This window comes from Gekko japonicus, unplaced genomic scaffold (assembly GCF_001447785.1).
Source record: "Gekko japonicus isolate JY-2015 unplaced genomic scaffold, Gekko_japonicus_V1.1 scaffold2338, whole genome shotgun sequence".
Taxonomy (NCBI): domain Eukaryota; kingdom Metazoa; phylum Chordata; class Lepidosauria; order Squamata; family Gekkonidae; genus Gekko; species Gekko japonicus.
In genome coordinates, this window is record NW_015176521.1 from 58,714 (window position 1) to 76,102 (window position 17,389).

Here is a 17,389-nt window from a genome sequence, read left to right on the forward strand (position 1 = left end):
TATCTCTTTGCTTCCAGTTTCATTTGTAGTTGCTTAATTAAACTGGCGGGATATTAGCCCGGTGTTCTTTTTTTTCCTTGATCCCAATCCTTGAATTTCGCTGAGGTGCTTTAGCCTTCCTCGGTATTTAAACCTTTATCTGTAACAGGCAGATAAAGTTTGCCTGCGCATTGTATTGGATTCACGTAATTTAATAGGCAATTGTTGTATGCGGGGTTGGGGGGTGGAAGAGGAAAGGTGGTGTTTGCAACCAAACAAGCTAATTAAACAGATTGGTTTCTGCAAAATGTTGCCTACTGGAATAAGTTAATATTGATGCCTCGAAACATGGGAAGGAAGGAAGTCCTGAAGATTGCTGCGGCAAGGGGTGGAATGTAACAGAGATGTGTTAGTTGCAGCCCCAGGAGTGAACATGCGCAGAACATGTGCTGCTTGGAGCCAGTCCCGTCCAGCAATGCCAAGACATGCCTCTGATAGATGTAAGAACCTTGCAAAGTAAGGGACTTGTCAATCACATCACAAAGAAGGACAGAAAACTCTTCCCCACCTGGGACCAAGTTGGCAATTTGTCCGGCTCAAGGGCACAGAGAAAACTACACATGATGGTGTGCTTGCTGCTGGTGGTACTGTATGAGAAGTTCGCCTTCTCTGGCATTGTCTGCAGCAGCATCCTTTTCTGCACCATCAAGCTCAACTACCTCAATTACCAAGCAGCCATAGTTAACCTGGGGTTTGTGGGCCCTGCATGGTGATGCCTGTCCTGATGAACTGGCTTGCAGAGTGCCTGGTGGGATGGATCAGATTGGTGTATATCTGCAAGTTGCTGCATTTTATAGGTAGGTATCTCGAAGGATAAGAACGGAAGAAGAGCCCTGCTAGATCAGACCAGCGGTCCATCTAGTCCGGCATCCTGTCTCACACAGTGGGCAACCAGTTCCTCTGGAAGGCCAACAACAGGGCATAGAATTATTTGAGGCCTTCCCCTGATGTTGCCTCCTAGCCCTGGTATTCAGAGGCTGAGTGCCTCTGAATGTGGAAGATAGAGGCCCTGCTTCGGGTGCCCCTGCTATCTGAGGCTAGACCCGGGTGTGGGGGTTCTTCTTGATCATGGTGCCAAAACTTTGGAACTGCCTCCCCAGGGAGATTCATTGCAGAGCTGGAAAAAGTACAGAGGCCCCGGTCACACGGACCAGATAACACAGGGGGGAGGCATGGCTGTTTGCCAAAGTGCGGTAGCCCGATCAGACGGTCCCCTGAGGCTTTGCGCGTAGGCTGTTAGCTGGCGATCACACGGCGATGCTGGAGCAGTGGAGCGTGGCAAAGAAGCGGTGCGGTGCAGCAAGCATTTCGCATCCGTGCGCATGCACAGTTCTTAGAGCTGCCAAGTGGGGGCGGGGGTCAAGTAAACCCCCACTTTGGAGCCCCAATTTCCAACGCCATGGAATCGGGCCCCGGGGGGAACCCCACCCCTGCGTGTGCGTCACCAGGAAGTGACGTGGGCACGCCGGGCACGCTGGGGGCGGGGCCACACTTACTGCACGTCTTCGACGGGACGCCACGGGTTGGCCATGGGTGCGCTACGCTTCCCAGATGTTGCGGTGTGATCGCGCACTGAAAATCCACATGTCACTTGTGCCTTTAGCACGGCAAATCCTCCATGTGAACGGGGCCAGAGGAGGCCAACCGAGATGGTTAGGGGGTTGGAGCACCTTGCCTATGAGGAAGGGCTGAAGAGTCTGGGACTTTTGAGTTTTAAAAAAGAGATGACTAAGGGGGGACATGATAGAGGTTTACAAAATTATGCATGGGGTGGAGAGATCTGACAAAAATAAAAAAAAATCTCCCTCTCCCAAAATACTAGAACTTGAAGGCATCCAGTGAAGCTGATGGGCAGTGGGTTCAGGACGGACAAAAGGAAATACTGCTTTGCACAGAGAGTGATTGAAATGTGGAATTCTCTGCCAGAGGATGTGGTGATGGCCACAGGAATAAACAACTTTAAAGAGGATTAGATAGATTCATGGAGGATAAGTCTATCAGTGGCTACTAGCCACGGTCACTGAGGGGAACCTCCACATCCAGAGACACTAAGCCTCTGAATCCCAGAGCCAGGAGGCAACATCAGGGGAAGGCCTCATCCTCTAGGCCCTGTTGTTGGCCATCCATAGGAACTGGTTCGCCAATGTGTAAGACAGGATGCTGGACTAGGCTGGACTATCAGTCTGATCCAGTAGGGCTCATCTTATGTTCTTATCTTTCTCCTTCTGTCAGTGTCTTCCACCTGTGGGTGAATACTTTTTTTTGTTTCCAGTTGGCATACCCCCAGTAATGGTCATTGCCTTCTTCCCTGGTTTTGGCATTGTGTGCTTATATGTTCGGTGAATATTTATATATTACTTTAAATGCTGTTTTAATGCTGGGTGACGTTGGGCCCGTTCTCCTCTCCCACCCTAACTTACCTCAGTTGTTGTGAGGGTAGGAAGGAAGTGTAGATAAGCAGGTTAAGTCCCATGAACTCCTTGAAAAAAGGGTGAGATCAGAAGGGGTAACTTGCTACCTCTGGGTTAAGAAATACTTGGAGATTTTGGGGGTGGACCCTGAGGAGGGTGGGGTTGGGGAAGGCGAGTGACTTCGGTGGGTTATAATGCCATAGGTTCCACCTTTCAAAGCAGCCATTTTCGCCGGGGAACTGATCCCTGTCACCTGAAGATCAGTTGTAATCCCAGAATCATCACCTGGAGGTTAGCATCACTAAGGTAACTGATAAATTATGAGTCTAGCTACAATGTTTGCCACATGACAGTGTTTCTGCCTCAGAACCGGCCATTGGACTTCAGCTTAGGAGCCAGCCTCATCCTGTTCACCCCTCTAAGGGTGCGTTGATGGGGCATTTACAACGGTATAGGTGCCGACACAACACCAAATGCCAAACTGGGTAGGAATAAAACTGCTTGATCCATGAATGTGGAAACTCAGCAAATTTTTAATATTGATAATTGAAGAATCAATGGTAAATGTATTCGCTCGGTTCCTGTGGGGATGGTGTTCTGAGCATATCCTCCTTTCTTCACCCCTAATTATGTTGATATCTCCATTTTTTGGATTAAATCGAAGGTTTCTTGAATGCTGCAGCTTTACTGAAGGTGAAAATACTGTTTGATTCCTTGAAGCAAATTTCTTCCTCCTTGACCTGCCTGGAGATGAGAATGGGAGAAAAGCCTTACTTTAAAAAAAAAAAATCAATTCTGGGTTTTTAATCCTTAATTAGCAACATCATTTTGATTAAAGACGACTCTGGAGAATTAAAGCTGAAGCCCGATCTGAAAGCGAGCTCAGGAGAATTTATTGTCCTGCGGTCCCAGTAATTCCGAGTTTTTATTTAATCAAAGTGACACTTTCTGGCGTTGATTACAAAGGAGATGTAATGCCTACAAGAGGTATCCTTGGGGTAATACGAATGGGCTGTTGCTTAGGGCTTTTTCTATGCAAAAGAAAGTGAGCAATAAAAATCCTTTTTTATTGTACTAGATCAAGATGGGAAGCCGTGTGTCCGTCTGTACGTAGCAATAGAAAAGAGCAAGAGTCCAGCGGCACCTTAAAGACTAACAGGGTAGAAGAGAAGAAGAAGAGATTGGATTTATACCCCGCCCTTCACTACCCAAAGGAGTCTCAGAGCAGCTTACAAACTTCTTTCCCTTCCCCTCCCCACAACAGACCCCCTGTGAGGTAGGTGGGGCTGAGAGAGCCCTGACAGAAACTGCTCTTTTTCAAGAACAGCTCTGCCAGAACTATGGCTTGCCCAAGGTCATCCAGCAGGTGCAAGTGGAAGAGTGGGGAATCAAACCCGGTTCTCCCAGATTAGAGTCCGCGCACTTAACCACAACACCAAACTGGCTCTCTGTTTTGTTAGTCTTTAAGGTGCCGCTGGACTCTTGCTCTTTTCTACTTCTACCTCAAATCTAACAAAACGAAGCTCAGACTTTGGCTTCCGTGTGTGTGATCGTAGGCAGTCCATTCCGTATTTTATTTACGAAATTTGTATGCTGCCTTTCCAGACCTTCGCACAACTAAAGCAATAAAACAAAACTAATCAAGGCAATAAACAAATCAGGCAGTAAAACGAGTCAGTAAAACGAGCCGAGCTAGTAGAATGAATACATAAAAAGGGTTATCAATACGAAGAAGCCAAGCTGATTTCTTAAAACCAGGTAGGCAAGAGTTGGTAAATGGGGTAAAGGTGGTGGGGACCTTAGAGGAAGTGACCATCTCTTACTGTTGCTTTGGGGGGGTGGGGCCAGGAAGTTTGTAGCCAGACATGTAGTTTAATATTAGGATATTTGGTTAATACAGCAGAGTTTGCTTAGTCACAGAAGCATGATACTGAGTGCCTGGCCAGCATGTCCGACATCATAAGTGTGGGATTATGAGGGCATTGTCTCTACAGGACAGACGTGCAGAGACATGTGTCTCCATGGAAGGCCATGTGCAGTGAGAGAGGACAAAGGGAGAGAGGAGAGGGGTCAGAGGGCAGCTCCTAGGTTAAGACAAAGAGAGGCATCCCATTCAAGGCGATAAGATCTATACACCCTTAGACTGCTGTGGCACCCCCAGTGTCCAGGCAGGCTGAGTCACTCACTCCAACAGCTAGATGTCCATGTCACCCTATTCCGACTCCTCAGGCTGGGAGCAGCCTTCTAAGTTCTCAGGCAAAGGTTCTTCACAGTCTTCCTTTCTGAGATCTTTTTTCTAAGCTGGCGATTTTGGGGATTGCGAGCAGCAGCTTGGATGTGCCAGGCACATCCTCTCTCACATATCTGTGCCCTCCTTGAATATGGCTTCTTTCAGTCTTAGCTGCTATAAAGCAATGGCCGAGAATAACAGTTGGGGGAGACCCTAAGCGAATCTCCTTCCAGCCATGATTTCACCATGGGGAACTGATCTACTAACAACAGCTATATGTAATTTGCCACTAAAATCCGTCTCTGCGATGAATCACGGGAAAGTAGCAAATGTCGCCCCGTTTTCTGTCTCCCCATATGAAGGATGCTGAACTTCCAAAAGTACTACATAAGTTATAATGATTAGTTCAGTTTTCAGCTTTAAGACAGAACTGGACAAACCCGGAGTACCTGGCTACTGCCAAAAATGGTTGTCCAGCAGTTCGTGCCCCCCTCCTCCTGGGTAACGTATAGATAGGTATAGATAGGGTATAGATAGGTATAGATAGGGGCTCTGGGGCAAGTGATGTTCTGTCTTCTTGGTGGTAGGGGGGGGTCAACAGTGGGAGGGCTTCTAATGTCCTGGCCCCACTGGTGGATCTCCTGATGGCACTGGTACTTCTGGCCACTGTGTGACACAGAGTGTTGGACTGGATGGGCCTTTGGCCCAATCCAACATTGGCGTCTCTTATGTTCTTAACGGGCATTAATACGTTGACATGATGTCATCACCACCTTCAGTTTCTCCACTTCCCCCGTTCCATCCCATTGGTTGCTGTGGGAAGAGAAGGTAATTGTGGCATGGAATGACACTGTGCATTACAGGGAATAGGAGGGAAACTATCGCCAGGGCCTGTTTGGGGCACATAAACCCATGAAGCTGCCTTATACTGAATCAGTCGATCAGTCCATCAGACTCAGTGTTGTCTACTCAGACTGGCAGTGACTCTCCAGGGTTTCAGGCAGAGGCCTTTCACATCACCTGCTGCCTGGTCCTTTTAACTGGAGATGCCGGGGACTGAACCTGAAACCTTCTGCATGCTAAGCAGATGCCCTGCCACTGAGCCACGGCCCTTCCCAGTGGATCAGTTGTCCCATCATTTTTTCTTGCTGTTTTTTTTAATGGAGTTTATTGGTTTTCTACGGAAGAAAGAAAAATACAACAACTACAAGTACAAAGAAACTAACACAACAACAAACATGAAGCGTGTACTCATTATGACGACTTAAATTTTACATAGATGGAATCGTTCTTTTATGCACCTAGACCAATTTAACCATTTAAAATGTAGAGCTTAGATCTTAATAGTTATGTTGTGCATCTTTTAAGATATTCCTCGATCCATTTATATTGTCCTGACCAGGTTTTCTCAAAGATTTCTTCTTTTTTTATCTTGTAATTGTAGAGTTAATTTGCCCATTTCTGCTACTTCCAGTAGTTTATAAATCATTTTTTCTTGTTATTCTAGAGCCTCCTTCTGCCTTGGATCTCTGCTCTTATCAACTGAGGCTGGTATGTTCTCTTCATTTTCTGGAGCCAAAGGAGGATGTTAGTTTCCTAGTTGGCAGATTTCATAATCTCGCGTGCCCCCCCCCCCTGGTTAAACCTAACTGGATAACTCCCACAGCTTCATTCTGGGGAAGAAGAAGAAGAGATTGGATTTATACCCCGCCCTTCACTTGGAGTCTCAGAGCCGCTTACAAAGTCCTTTCCCTTCCCCTCCCCACAACAGACACCCTGTGAGGTGGGTGGGGCTGAGAGAACTCTGACACAAACTGCTCTTTTTCAAGGACAGATGGGCCAGAGCTTGTGACTGACCCAAGGTCACATCAGCAGGTGCACGCGGACGAGAGGGGAATCAAACCCGGTTCTCCCAGATTAGAGTCCGCACACTTAACCACTACACCAAACAGAACAGGGTGACATGGACATCTAGCTGTTGGAGGGAGCGACTCAGCATGTCTGGACATTGGGGGGTGCTACATCACTCTAAATGTACATAGATGTTATCGCCTTATTCAAGGCTGTCTCTCTTTGTCTTAACTTGGGAGCTGCCCTCTGACCCCTTTGTCCTCTCTCTCTGCACATGGCCTTCCATGATGGAGACACATGTCTCTGCGGATCTCTCCTGTAGATACAGTGCCCTCATACTCCCACACACATGATGCTAGACATGCTGGCCATTTGTGACAGGGAAAGTGCTCTTTAGATGAGGCTCCTCTCTCTTCCTTTGACTGCAACCTGAATGTGAACTGGATCTACTTGAATAAATGTAAGTTTTCCTGTTTTGCAGGATACTTCTTGGGGGATTTGTTTACTGCGCTCAGGATCACGCTGCTATGACTGGGCAAACTTTGCTCTACCAAACCCAACTATCCCAATATATTTAACACAAATGTTTTAAAAACAGGCTAAAAAAGAAACCTGTTGAAATTCTCAGCGCTTTGCTGGGGAGGTGACCTTGGCGGATGGGAATCTCAGTTCCTGGCACCGGAGGGTGTTCTGCTCGCATCCTTGACAGCTGCCAGAAGATTCTCAGCAGCACTAAATTCACTCAGATGGGATCTGTCAGGGTATCTGTCCTTTGGCGGCCATCCGTATTCCAGGAGGCACCCCGCACAGATGTAGCCCTCTGACTTGGCCACTGTCGCTCCCTTCTCTGATGAGACGAGAGACGGTATCGCTCGGAGTTAAAACCGACTTGAGGACTCCGGTACGCTCCAGGCATCCCACGCGGAACGGTTGTGCTGCTACCTGTGGAGTCCTGAAGCCCTCTCGACCTTAACTCACAGAGCTCTCAACCCGTTTCTGAATTAGAGCTGTTTGCAATGCCGAAGGAACCCGTAGTTGATTAATTGCATGGGTTTTGATCCATGGATTTACTGCGGTGGCATAAAGTTCCACAGATAAACAATAGTTCCGAAGTGACGGGGAAGGCATACTGTTTTAGACGATGCACCCGTGTGCTATGGCAAGCCTCTTCTTGGAAGAAGCCTTCTCTCGAATGCCTCTTCTGAGGGGGTGCTTTCCATCTGCAATTTTTATATTAAAATAAGATGCTCCTTTAAAAAAAAAATTGTGGGCTATTCAAATTAACACACAGGGATATCTAAGTATCCTGCATACAGGACGTTTTCACAGACAAGCTAGAATAGAGGTGCCAACCTCCAGGTGGTGGCAGGAGATCTCCTGGGATTGCAGCAGATTTCCAGGTGATGGACATCAGTTCCTCTGGAGAAAATGGCCACTTTGGAAGGTGGACTCAGTGGTATTTTGCTGTAGCGGTTAGGAGCATGGACTCTAATCTGGGAGATCTGGGTTTGATTCCCCACTCCTCCACATGCCGCTGCTGGTGTGACCTTGGGTCAGTTACAAGTTATTTCAGAGCTCTTCTCTCAAGAGCAGTTGTCTCAGGGCTCTCTCAGCCCCACCTACCTCACAGGGTGTCTGTTGTGGGGAGGGGAAGGGAAAGGGATTGTAAGCCACTCTGAGACTCCTTCAGGTAGTGAAGGGCAGGGTATAAATCAAATCTCTTCTTCCTTTTCATTATACCCCATTGAAGACCTTCCCTCCCCAAACTCCTCCCTCCTCAAGCTCCACCCCCAAAATCTTCAGGTATTTCTCAACCCGGAGCTGGCAGCCCGAAGCTGGAATGGAGTTCTTCCGCTTTCCGGAAAGCTCTGGGCACAGGAAGTGATTGTAGAAGGATCAGGTCTGCCAGCCTCCACACCAGACATGGAGCTGTGGCCATTGGTCTGTTTCACTGTTCTCGTATTTCTCTTGTTGCAAAGTAAAAACTGCATTAAAAGAATCAAACCAGACATGATAGCAGCTTCTCTGATTTCCTGCAGTTCTTCTACAAAGGGGACCACTGGGGAAGGTGGAGGTAGGGTAGGAGGGTTACCAGGTCCCCCTTGGCCACCGGCAGGGGAGGGATAGGGTTTGCAACTCCAGGTTGGGAGACACCTGGAGATTTGGGTATGGAGTCTGGGAAGTGCAGGGACCTCAGCGGGGTACAGTGCTGTTGTGTACTAATGGCGACCACACACGCCGTCGCCTTTCCACGTGGCCATGCGAACTAGCCTAGCTTCACAACCCTAGACAACAGAAGGAGAGGATCCTAGAGCCAGCCTATCGGGCCGCCCGGATCCTCAAGGGAACCTATGCTTGCAGTAACTTTGTATATAATCCTATCACGGTGTGGGTGGGTGTGTTGGGTGCGGTTTGTACTTGCATTTAAAGCAGCCTCTGGCCGGCTACTGTATCTCAAGTCTTCCTAATTCTTAAGTAAAGTATGAGCTGAAATCACTACGCTATGCTTCAGCCTCAGTACTTTATAAGTGCCGTAGAGTCCGCCCTCCAGAGCATCCATTTTCTCCAGGGCAACTGATCTCTGTAGTCTGGAGACGAGCTGCAATTCCTGGGGATCCCCAGGTCCCACCTGGAGGCTGGCAACCCTACTACCTACTATGGTTTTTATCCTGCATTTCCTCCACTGGTCTCAGAGCAGCATACATGGTCCTTCCTTTCCCTTGTATCTGTACAACAGTTCTGTGAGGTAGGTGAAGCTGAAAGGGAGTGACTGAGCCACGCTCACCTAGCAAGCTTTACAGCAGAGCCGGGATTTGAATCCGCTTCACTCCGATCCTAGTCCAAGTCTGCGATCGACGTGCTTTATTGGCTTTCCTCGGGTTGTTCTTTGTCCCACCAGAGGAAATCATACAAGTGATGTGAATATCTCTGTCTTTCCCTTGACCAGGGCTAATTTTGGGCAGGAACGCACAGGAACGGAGTTCCGGCGGGCTCCCGAGTTGGCCACGCCCATCAGGAACTCATTAGCATAATAGGCCACACCCAACAGCAGAAACTCATTAGGATTGGCTACATTAGGGGTGTGTGGCCTAACATGCAAAGAAGTTCCTATCCCTACAATTTAGTTCCATTTAACTAAGTGTAAGGGATGCAGAATGGCACAGTATAGCCTGATTTCATTAGATCTCAGAAGCTAAGCAGGGCCAGTACTTGGATAGGGGACCAGCAAGGAAGACTTTGCAGAGGGAGGCAATGGCAAACTACCTTTGCTTCTGACTTGCCAGCAAGGAGTAGTGGTTAAGAGTGGTGGAGTCTAATCTGAAGAACTGGGTTCAATTCCCTATTCTTCCACATAGAATCACAGAGTTGGAAGGGGCCATACAGGCCATCTAGTCCAATCCCTGTTCAATGCAGGATCAGCCTAGAGCATCCCTGGCAAGGGCAGCCATTGCTTAACGACTGCTCACCACCTCCCTAGGCAGCTGATTCCAGTGTTGCACAGCTCTGACTGTCAAAACGTTTTTCCTAATATCCAACCGGTACCTTCCCGCCCTTAATTTAAACCCATTATTGCGAGTCCTATCCTCTGCTGCCAATCCAGCTGGGTGGCCTTGGGCCGGTCACAGTTCTTTCAGAGCTCTCTGAGCCCCTAAAAACAAGTCTAGCATAATGCTAAGAGCTAGAACTTGCAGCTTAGGATCCCCTGGCTATTCTACACACAATGCAATATGATAACTATTAATTATTATCATGTGTCCTTGGGTACCATGACACGACAAGGCAGGATGGGCAGCTACTGAGTGAGCTTCAGGTGCATTGGAGATAGGGCATGCACATTTTGACTAGGGCCCTATTCTGAAGAACTCCTTTTGCCTGTTGCTTCTGAATATAGATCGGCTACATCCACAAAACCCAGTTCATTGGAGGTAGATTGAAATGGACCGCGTCCAGTAGCGTAGTCATGCACAGCCACCTCTGTGAGTTATCCCATATGGAACCTCATGAGTGCAAGAATTCTGGACAGAAAGTTTGGGCATAGCCCACCACAACCTGAACTCCTAATCTTTGGGTTGATTGTCCACCATCATTGCATCCCAGGAACTGTGAATTCTGTTTTCAAAGTGAAGCAAGGTTTTTCTGATGAATCTTGCCCACTATAATGGAGGAAGACCTTTTTTTCCTTGATCACTTCCCACCCAACTTTTGGTAACCTTGAATTCAGCTATTGCAGCCAAGTTCTGTGACAGCTTGCAGTGAGCTGTTCCTGGCAACAGAGCTGCTTATCAAAAACGCCTTCCTCCTCAGAATGGCATGACTATGCGAAAAAACAAAGGGATTGTTGTGATAAAAGACAAAACTGCACTTCGGGCTGTAAGCCTATCATAGGGTTGCCAGGCAGTGCCTAGTAACAGGTGGAAGGTTTCTGGGGGCAGCATCCCCGGAGAAAAACTAAAAAGAAAAATGAGGCCTTGGCTACTTACAGGAAGTTCTAACCCATGTTCCTTCTAAGCTGAGTTGGTGTGAGCTAGCTCACAGTTTTTTAGCCTCTGGCTCACATATTTTTGTCTTAGCTCAGGAAGGATGGCTCCAGAGCAAACTAATTTATGCAGTAGCCAAATCGCTCGCTCACAACTTTAATGCCAGTAGCTCACAGAGTAGAATTTTTGCTCACAAGACTCCACAGCTTAGAGGGAACATTAACTATAGAGTTGCTGGGGGTTCCTAGAGCTAACTTTAAGATTACCATAGAGTTTCTGGTGATTGCTAGAACTACCCTTCTCATTTCCAACCCAGGTAGCTCTAGGAAGTGCCAGGGACTCTGTGGTCAGAACTTCCTATAAGTAGCCAAGGCCTTATATTGCTTTTTAATTTTTCTCCCCAGGATGATCATGCCCCCCCTTTGCCCCCAGTTTCCACCAGCCAATGAGCTGAGTATGGAGGGGCAAGGGCTGCAGTTGCCTAGAGGTCTCCCACCACAAGTGGGCAAATGGGAACCCTAGTGATCCAACAGGCTTCTTTAGGGCAAGAGCTTGGGCATCCTGAAGGGGAGCCAGTCTGTCTGTGGTGTGTGTGTGTGTCTATGTGTACACCTTCTTCCCGGACCCCCATTCCTTGCTGCTACATAACAGGCCGGGGAAGGGGGGCAGGGGAATGAAAGGGGTTCCTTGGTGTCACACCGAGCCATGACATCACTTCTGGTAAAAACCCAAAAAAATAGAAGTGACATCATTGTTTCAGGGCTATACTCTAAGAGTGACCCAAAACGCTATGGTTTAACCATAGAGTTTTGGGTGAATCCTAGAGTGTCGCCCCAGTGCACATTTCCGGTTTTTCACTGGAACATTGCTCATTGGCAAGAAACAATTGAGAAGATTGTCCCTGCCCCCAAACTCACTCCCTGCCCCCAAACAACCCCTAGTGTGTATACATTCTTATAGCCACACAATATCTTGTTTAACCTGCACTTCTACCCGTGCAAAGCAGCTGTGGTTTAAAATACTGCAATTACAATAACAACAAATTCTCCTGCTCTCACCTCCTATAGATTAATTGTGTGGATTTCTAGGTCAGCTCAATATAGCTATCGGCCACTTATCCTCTGGAATTGATGGAACCCTCACATCTCTTACTACACCTTATGCAGCTCATTATGTATATGTGCAAAGCCCTTAGCAATATTTATTGTTTATATTATCCCAATAACACATTGGTATTGTTCCTGTTTTACAGATTATGAACTAAAAGATATGGCATTGCACAATGACTGACTGGACACACAATAATGAGTAATTGGAGAATTACATGCCTAAGACCATCTGGCAGATTTTGGTATCAGCGGGTTGGCTCCATGAATGGCAAAACCTTACACTGGTGAAAGGGGTCCTTGCTTTGAAGGAAAAAACTGCCATTGTTGGGTCAAAATCACTGGAACTAACCCAGTAAGACCTGGACTAATATTTCTGAGTCCAACTGTATAGCCATTTCGCAGAAGATTTGTGATTAAGCTATCTTTTTTAGTAGTTGAATTATTTCCCTCTCTCTTTTTAGACAAGGTTACCTGAGTCTGTCAGGGCTTCCCTTCCTCCCAACTCTTAATAGCTGAGTTTATAACCTTGTTTTGGCTCTTTCCAATAAGATGAGTCGTCTAAAAAATCCCTCCCCCCAAGTCAATAATTCAAGTCCGTAGGTGACCTTAAAGAAATGATTCGGTTTTATTTTAAGGCAGCCTTATTTCCAAACGTGGGCCATGCATATGTCAAGGAGGAAGTTCATTTGCATTTCTTTGCCCAGCTATAATTTTGACAATTGGCAGTTGACCAAAGATGGAGAGAGGGAGGGGAGGAAAGTCATCTGGAGAGCTATGTAGACTTTTTGAGAACCGTAATTAAGTAGCATAGATTAGTTCAAGGTCGGAGGAGCAGAACTCTGGAGCCAAGGACTTCAGGAGAAAAGGCTGGGGAGGGAAGAATCGCCTGTAAAGTATTTTCAGTCAGTTCCTGTGAGTTAGCACTACCCAACAGGTATCACTCCTAATAACAAACTTGATGGTCCAGGCCTATCAGAAGGGTATTTCTGTTTATTTATTCATTTACTGTATTTATATCCCATTTTTCTCCCCAACGGGAACCCAAAGCAGCTTACAACGGTCTCCTCTCCTCTTCCATTTTATCCTTGCAGCAACTCTGTGTGGAACATTAGGCTGCGGGTGTATGACTGGCTCAAGGTTCACTCAGCAAGCTTCGATGGCGGGGTGGGGATTCAAACTTGGGTTTCCCAGATTCTAGTCTGACACTTTAACCACTACACCACACTGGGTACTGAAGTAGGGTTGCCAGGTCTTTCCTGGCAACTGGTGGGGGATAGAGGGATCTTCCTGGGTGCAGCAGGGAGGCCCATCTGATGTGCAGTGATGTGTCTACGTCACTGACCATGTGACCCAGAAGTGACCTCATCACTTCCGGGACATTGGGGCGACGCTCTGGTATTTGGGCTAAAACTCTATGGTAAATTTGGCTTCTACCATAGAGTCTTTGCCGAAATACCAGAGCATCGCCCTGACAACCTGGATGTGATACTGTCACTTCTGGATCACATAGGCAGTGACATAGACATGTCACTGCATGTCAGATGAATCTTCCTGTTTTCAGGGTAAGTTCCCCCTGTTGCCCAGCTGATCAGTGGCAAGGCAGTGGGTCCTGGCAGCTGGAGACCCCCACCTCCAACAGGGGGTCTGGCAGCCCTATAGTGAAGTTGGGGGATTCCATGGTGTGACGCCCCATCTTCATTCACACACAGTACCTACCACCCTCTACACCTCTCCCTCTCAGGTTCAGGGTTACAAGGAGGTCAGGCTGTCACACATCAATACCAGTGTTCCCTCTAAGCCGTGGAGTCATGTGAGCAAAAAGTCTACTTGGTGAGCTACCAGCATTAAAGTTGTGAGCGAGCGATTTGGCTACTGCATGATTTCGTTTGCTCTGGAGTCCTCCTTCCTGAGCTAAGACAAAAACGTGTGAGCCGGAGGCTAAAATACTGTGAGCTAGCTCACGCTAACTCAGCTTAGAGGGGACACTGATCAATACCCCTCTTGTCTCTTTTAAAAATTCTTACGAGCCATAACCCTTTCACTTTAAGAGCCATAACCATTTTGCTTCTCGGGTCCTCTCTCTCACTCACAGAGACATCAGCAGACAGAGTAGCCCTACCCGCCCCGCCCCCTTTTAATTACAGACTTTCACTCAGACACTTCACAGAGTTATTGGGTTTGGGGCTCAGACACTGTTCTGTTCACACAATGCCACTGTTTATTCATATCCTAAAACATATATAGACTGAGATCTTCGCTGGTGTGCATTTCTTTCCCTGAGACACACAGCCCACAGGATTGAACAAACAAACAAGGAGTTAACATTTACTTATAGTTTGAACATAACACTGAATAAAGTAAGTAGGGATGCCAGCCTCCAGGTGGGACCTGGGGATTCCCTGGAATTACAGCTCATCTCCAGAATAGAGAGATCAATTCCCCTAGAGAAAAAGGATGCTTTGGAGGGTGGACTCTGTGACATTGTACCTCACTGAGGTCCCTGTCCTCCTCAGGCTTCATCCCCAAATCTCCAGGAGTTTCCCAACCTGGATCTGGCAACCCTACTTCCCCCATCCACCACCAGCGGCTAGGGGGACCTGGCAACCCTAAAAGTAAGGTAAAGGTTACAATGTTTCTTTCCCTTGAACTTCTGAACTGTTTCCCTGTTCTAGCATTTGGAATATTTTGGTACAAACTGACAAAAGCTGTTCTTCACCTCAGCTTCACTCAGTCAGGCATTCTCTCCACCCTCAACTCCTTTCTGTCCCTTAACTGCCACTCCTTAACTGCCATTTTCCAACTGTCCCTTACTAACATTCTGTCAGCTCTCACTGGTTGATCTGAGAGAGAGGCAGAACCTAACCTGTCCGTCACACCTAGGGATAAAAAATATCATTAAACTGGTAAAAATAAAAAAGAAGACCTGGGAAAACCCCAAAAGCCTGATGTGCATGCTCAAACTGGCAGCCGCTCTCCAGGGTGTCAAGCAGAGGTCTTTCATATCACCTGCTACTTGACCAACTGGAGATGTTTGGGTTTGAACCTGGTACCTTCTGCATGCCAAGCACATACTCTACCTCTGAGCTATGGCCCGTCCCCAGCTTTGGTGGATGACTTTCTCTGGAGGAGAACTAATGTGAAGAAAAGGTGAGAAGATCCCACAAAAGATGTTAAAATTGTCTTTTCAGATAGTGTAAGCCCCTTTGAAGATGTGATGGTGAGCTATCAATCAAATAAATAAATCACCAACAAAGAGAACTACAATGATTGAAAGACGGAAGGCACATCTTCCCAAAAAGGAAAAGCTAAAGCGTTTATTGGAGTGTTTTAGTTTAGAAAAAAGATGACAGACCGACATCACACATGCCTTGTATAGCACGGGAAGGTTACGGTACGACTGTAAATCAGCCATCCTGCCTAGCCATCAATTAATCTGGGAACCCGACACAAGCGTAGTTTAAACTGCCTTTCTATTTTTCACACATGCATAAGTGCCTGTAAAACTGTATTTTCTGTTTTTCACACTTGCGCACCAACGGAAGAGCTGAAAAGCACTTTAAGTAGACATGTGAAGTCAGTCTAAGAAGGGGCATAGTAATGGTATATAGAACTGCAAATGGAATAGAAAAGGAACGTGTTTTTCTCCCACTCTGATAATGGTAGAATTCTTTTAAGCGTTTGAGAGTGCCTCGATTCCTCATTTAAAGCTAAAATATCCATTTATCAGGAGCGTGCTGGCACTTACATAGGTATAGGGATTCAACCCCTCAGGTGTGTTAATGCAATAGTTAAAAATAGGCCTTGTATTAGGAAATCAGATCACTCGGAATAGCAAACATATAAGGAAAGAAGGCATTTCTAAATCTAAAAAGTAAACTTTCTTTGTTTTTGTCCCGTGATGGAATAAAGCAGGTAGGGTTGCCAGGTCTTACCTGGCTGCTGGCAGAGGAGGAGGTCCAGTCTTGTCCCAGGTGTCTTTGTGCCGGGCACTGCAAGCGGGATGCTCTAGCATTTGGGCAAAAAATTCTGTGGTCACCATCATTGCTCCCTCTAAGCTGCAGAGTCCTGTGAGCAAAACTTCTACGTTGTGAGCTACCGGCCTTAAAGTGGTGAGCCAGCAATTTGGCTGCTGCAGAAATCAGTTTGCTCTGGAGCCCCTCCTTCCTGAGCCAAGACAAAACTGTGCGAGCCGGAGGCTAAAGAAGTGTGAGCTCACTCACACTGACTCAGCTTAGAGGGAACACTGGTAACCATAGAGTTTTTGCCGAAATGCTAGCGCGTCCTTGGCGCAACGTGCCTGGTGCGACAACGTCACCTCCAGGTGATGTCATTCCACTGGTCATGTTGGACAGGATGGGGCTCTTTGGGAGTGGGGCTCCCCACACTGTCCAGCTGGTCGGGGGCAGATTGGGGGCCCCAAAATTGGGGGAACCCCTGCCCCCATTGGCGGGATGGTAGCCCTAAAAGCAGACGTCCCCAACATGGTGCCCATGGGCACTGTGGAGCCCGTTGCCACCTTTCCGGGTGCCTGCCAAGTGTTTTTAGGAAGTGAGCAATGCCAGGTAGGACTGTTGCCCAGCAAGGCTTCTGCAGGTTTTAAAAAAATATTGCTTTGGCGGCAGCTGCCACCAGTGCACAAGGATCTTCACTGTGTGACTAAAGGCAGGCCTTTTGTGCTGACTCTGCCTCCTTTGGCAGGCCTTTTGTGGCAGGCCTTTTGTGACTGCGCCCACCATGATGTGTCCGGGTTCCAAATGTGCCCACAGGTTCAAAAAGGTTGGGGACCCCTGGCCTAAGCACTAAGGACCCACATGCTTGAGTTAACTCAGGCGGGAATCTCTTAAGCAGGTCTACCCAGAGGTAAGTTCCATCTTGTTCATTTGGGCACTCTCCCAGCAAAGCGTTCTTAAGATAGTACTAGCCTGAGCTTCCAAAAACCTGATTTTAATGCTTTTAGGAGAACAAGTGAAGGGGTGGGTTGGATTGTATTTGGCCTCTGCTCAGGGCTCTAGCCTGCTTTCCTCAGTAGATAAGGCTCCCATATTCTTAAGAACATCTAGAGCAGGGATGTCGAAGGCTGGATCTGACATAAATGTCACTTTGTCATAGGGTTGCCAAGTGTGTCTTCGCCAGGAGCGGGGGGGCTCCCGGCCGGCATCTTGTGCGCACGCGCACGCACATCACCCAGAAGTGACGGGAGGACGCCAGGCACGCTGGGGGTGGGGCCACGGCCATACAAGGGAAAACCATAGAGTTTTCCCTTGTATGGCC

At 47.5% G+C, this 17,389-nt stretch overlaps 1 protein-coding gene across 1 annotated transcript in view; it reads left to right on the forward strand.

The window, feature by feature from the left end:
- Positions 1-464: 464 nt before the first annotated feature.
- The window catches only part of SLC15A5 (solute carrier family 15, member 5), a 42,924-nt gene continuing 25,999 nt past the window's right edge, over positions 465-17,389 (forward strand). The window contains 2 exon segments of the mRNA XM_015427404.1: positions 465-738; positions 741-787. Coding sequence (XP_015282890.1) covers positions 465-738; positions 741-787 — 321 coding nt within the window.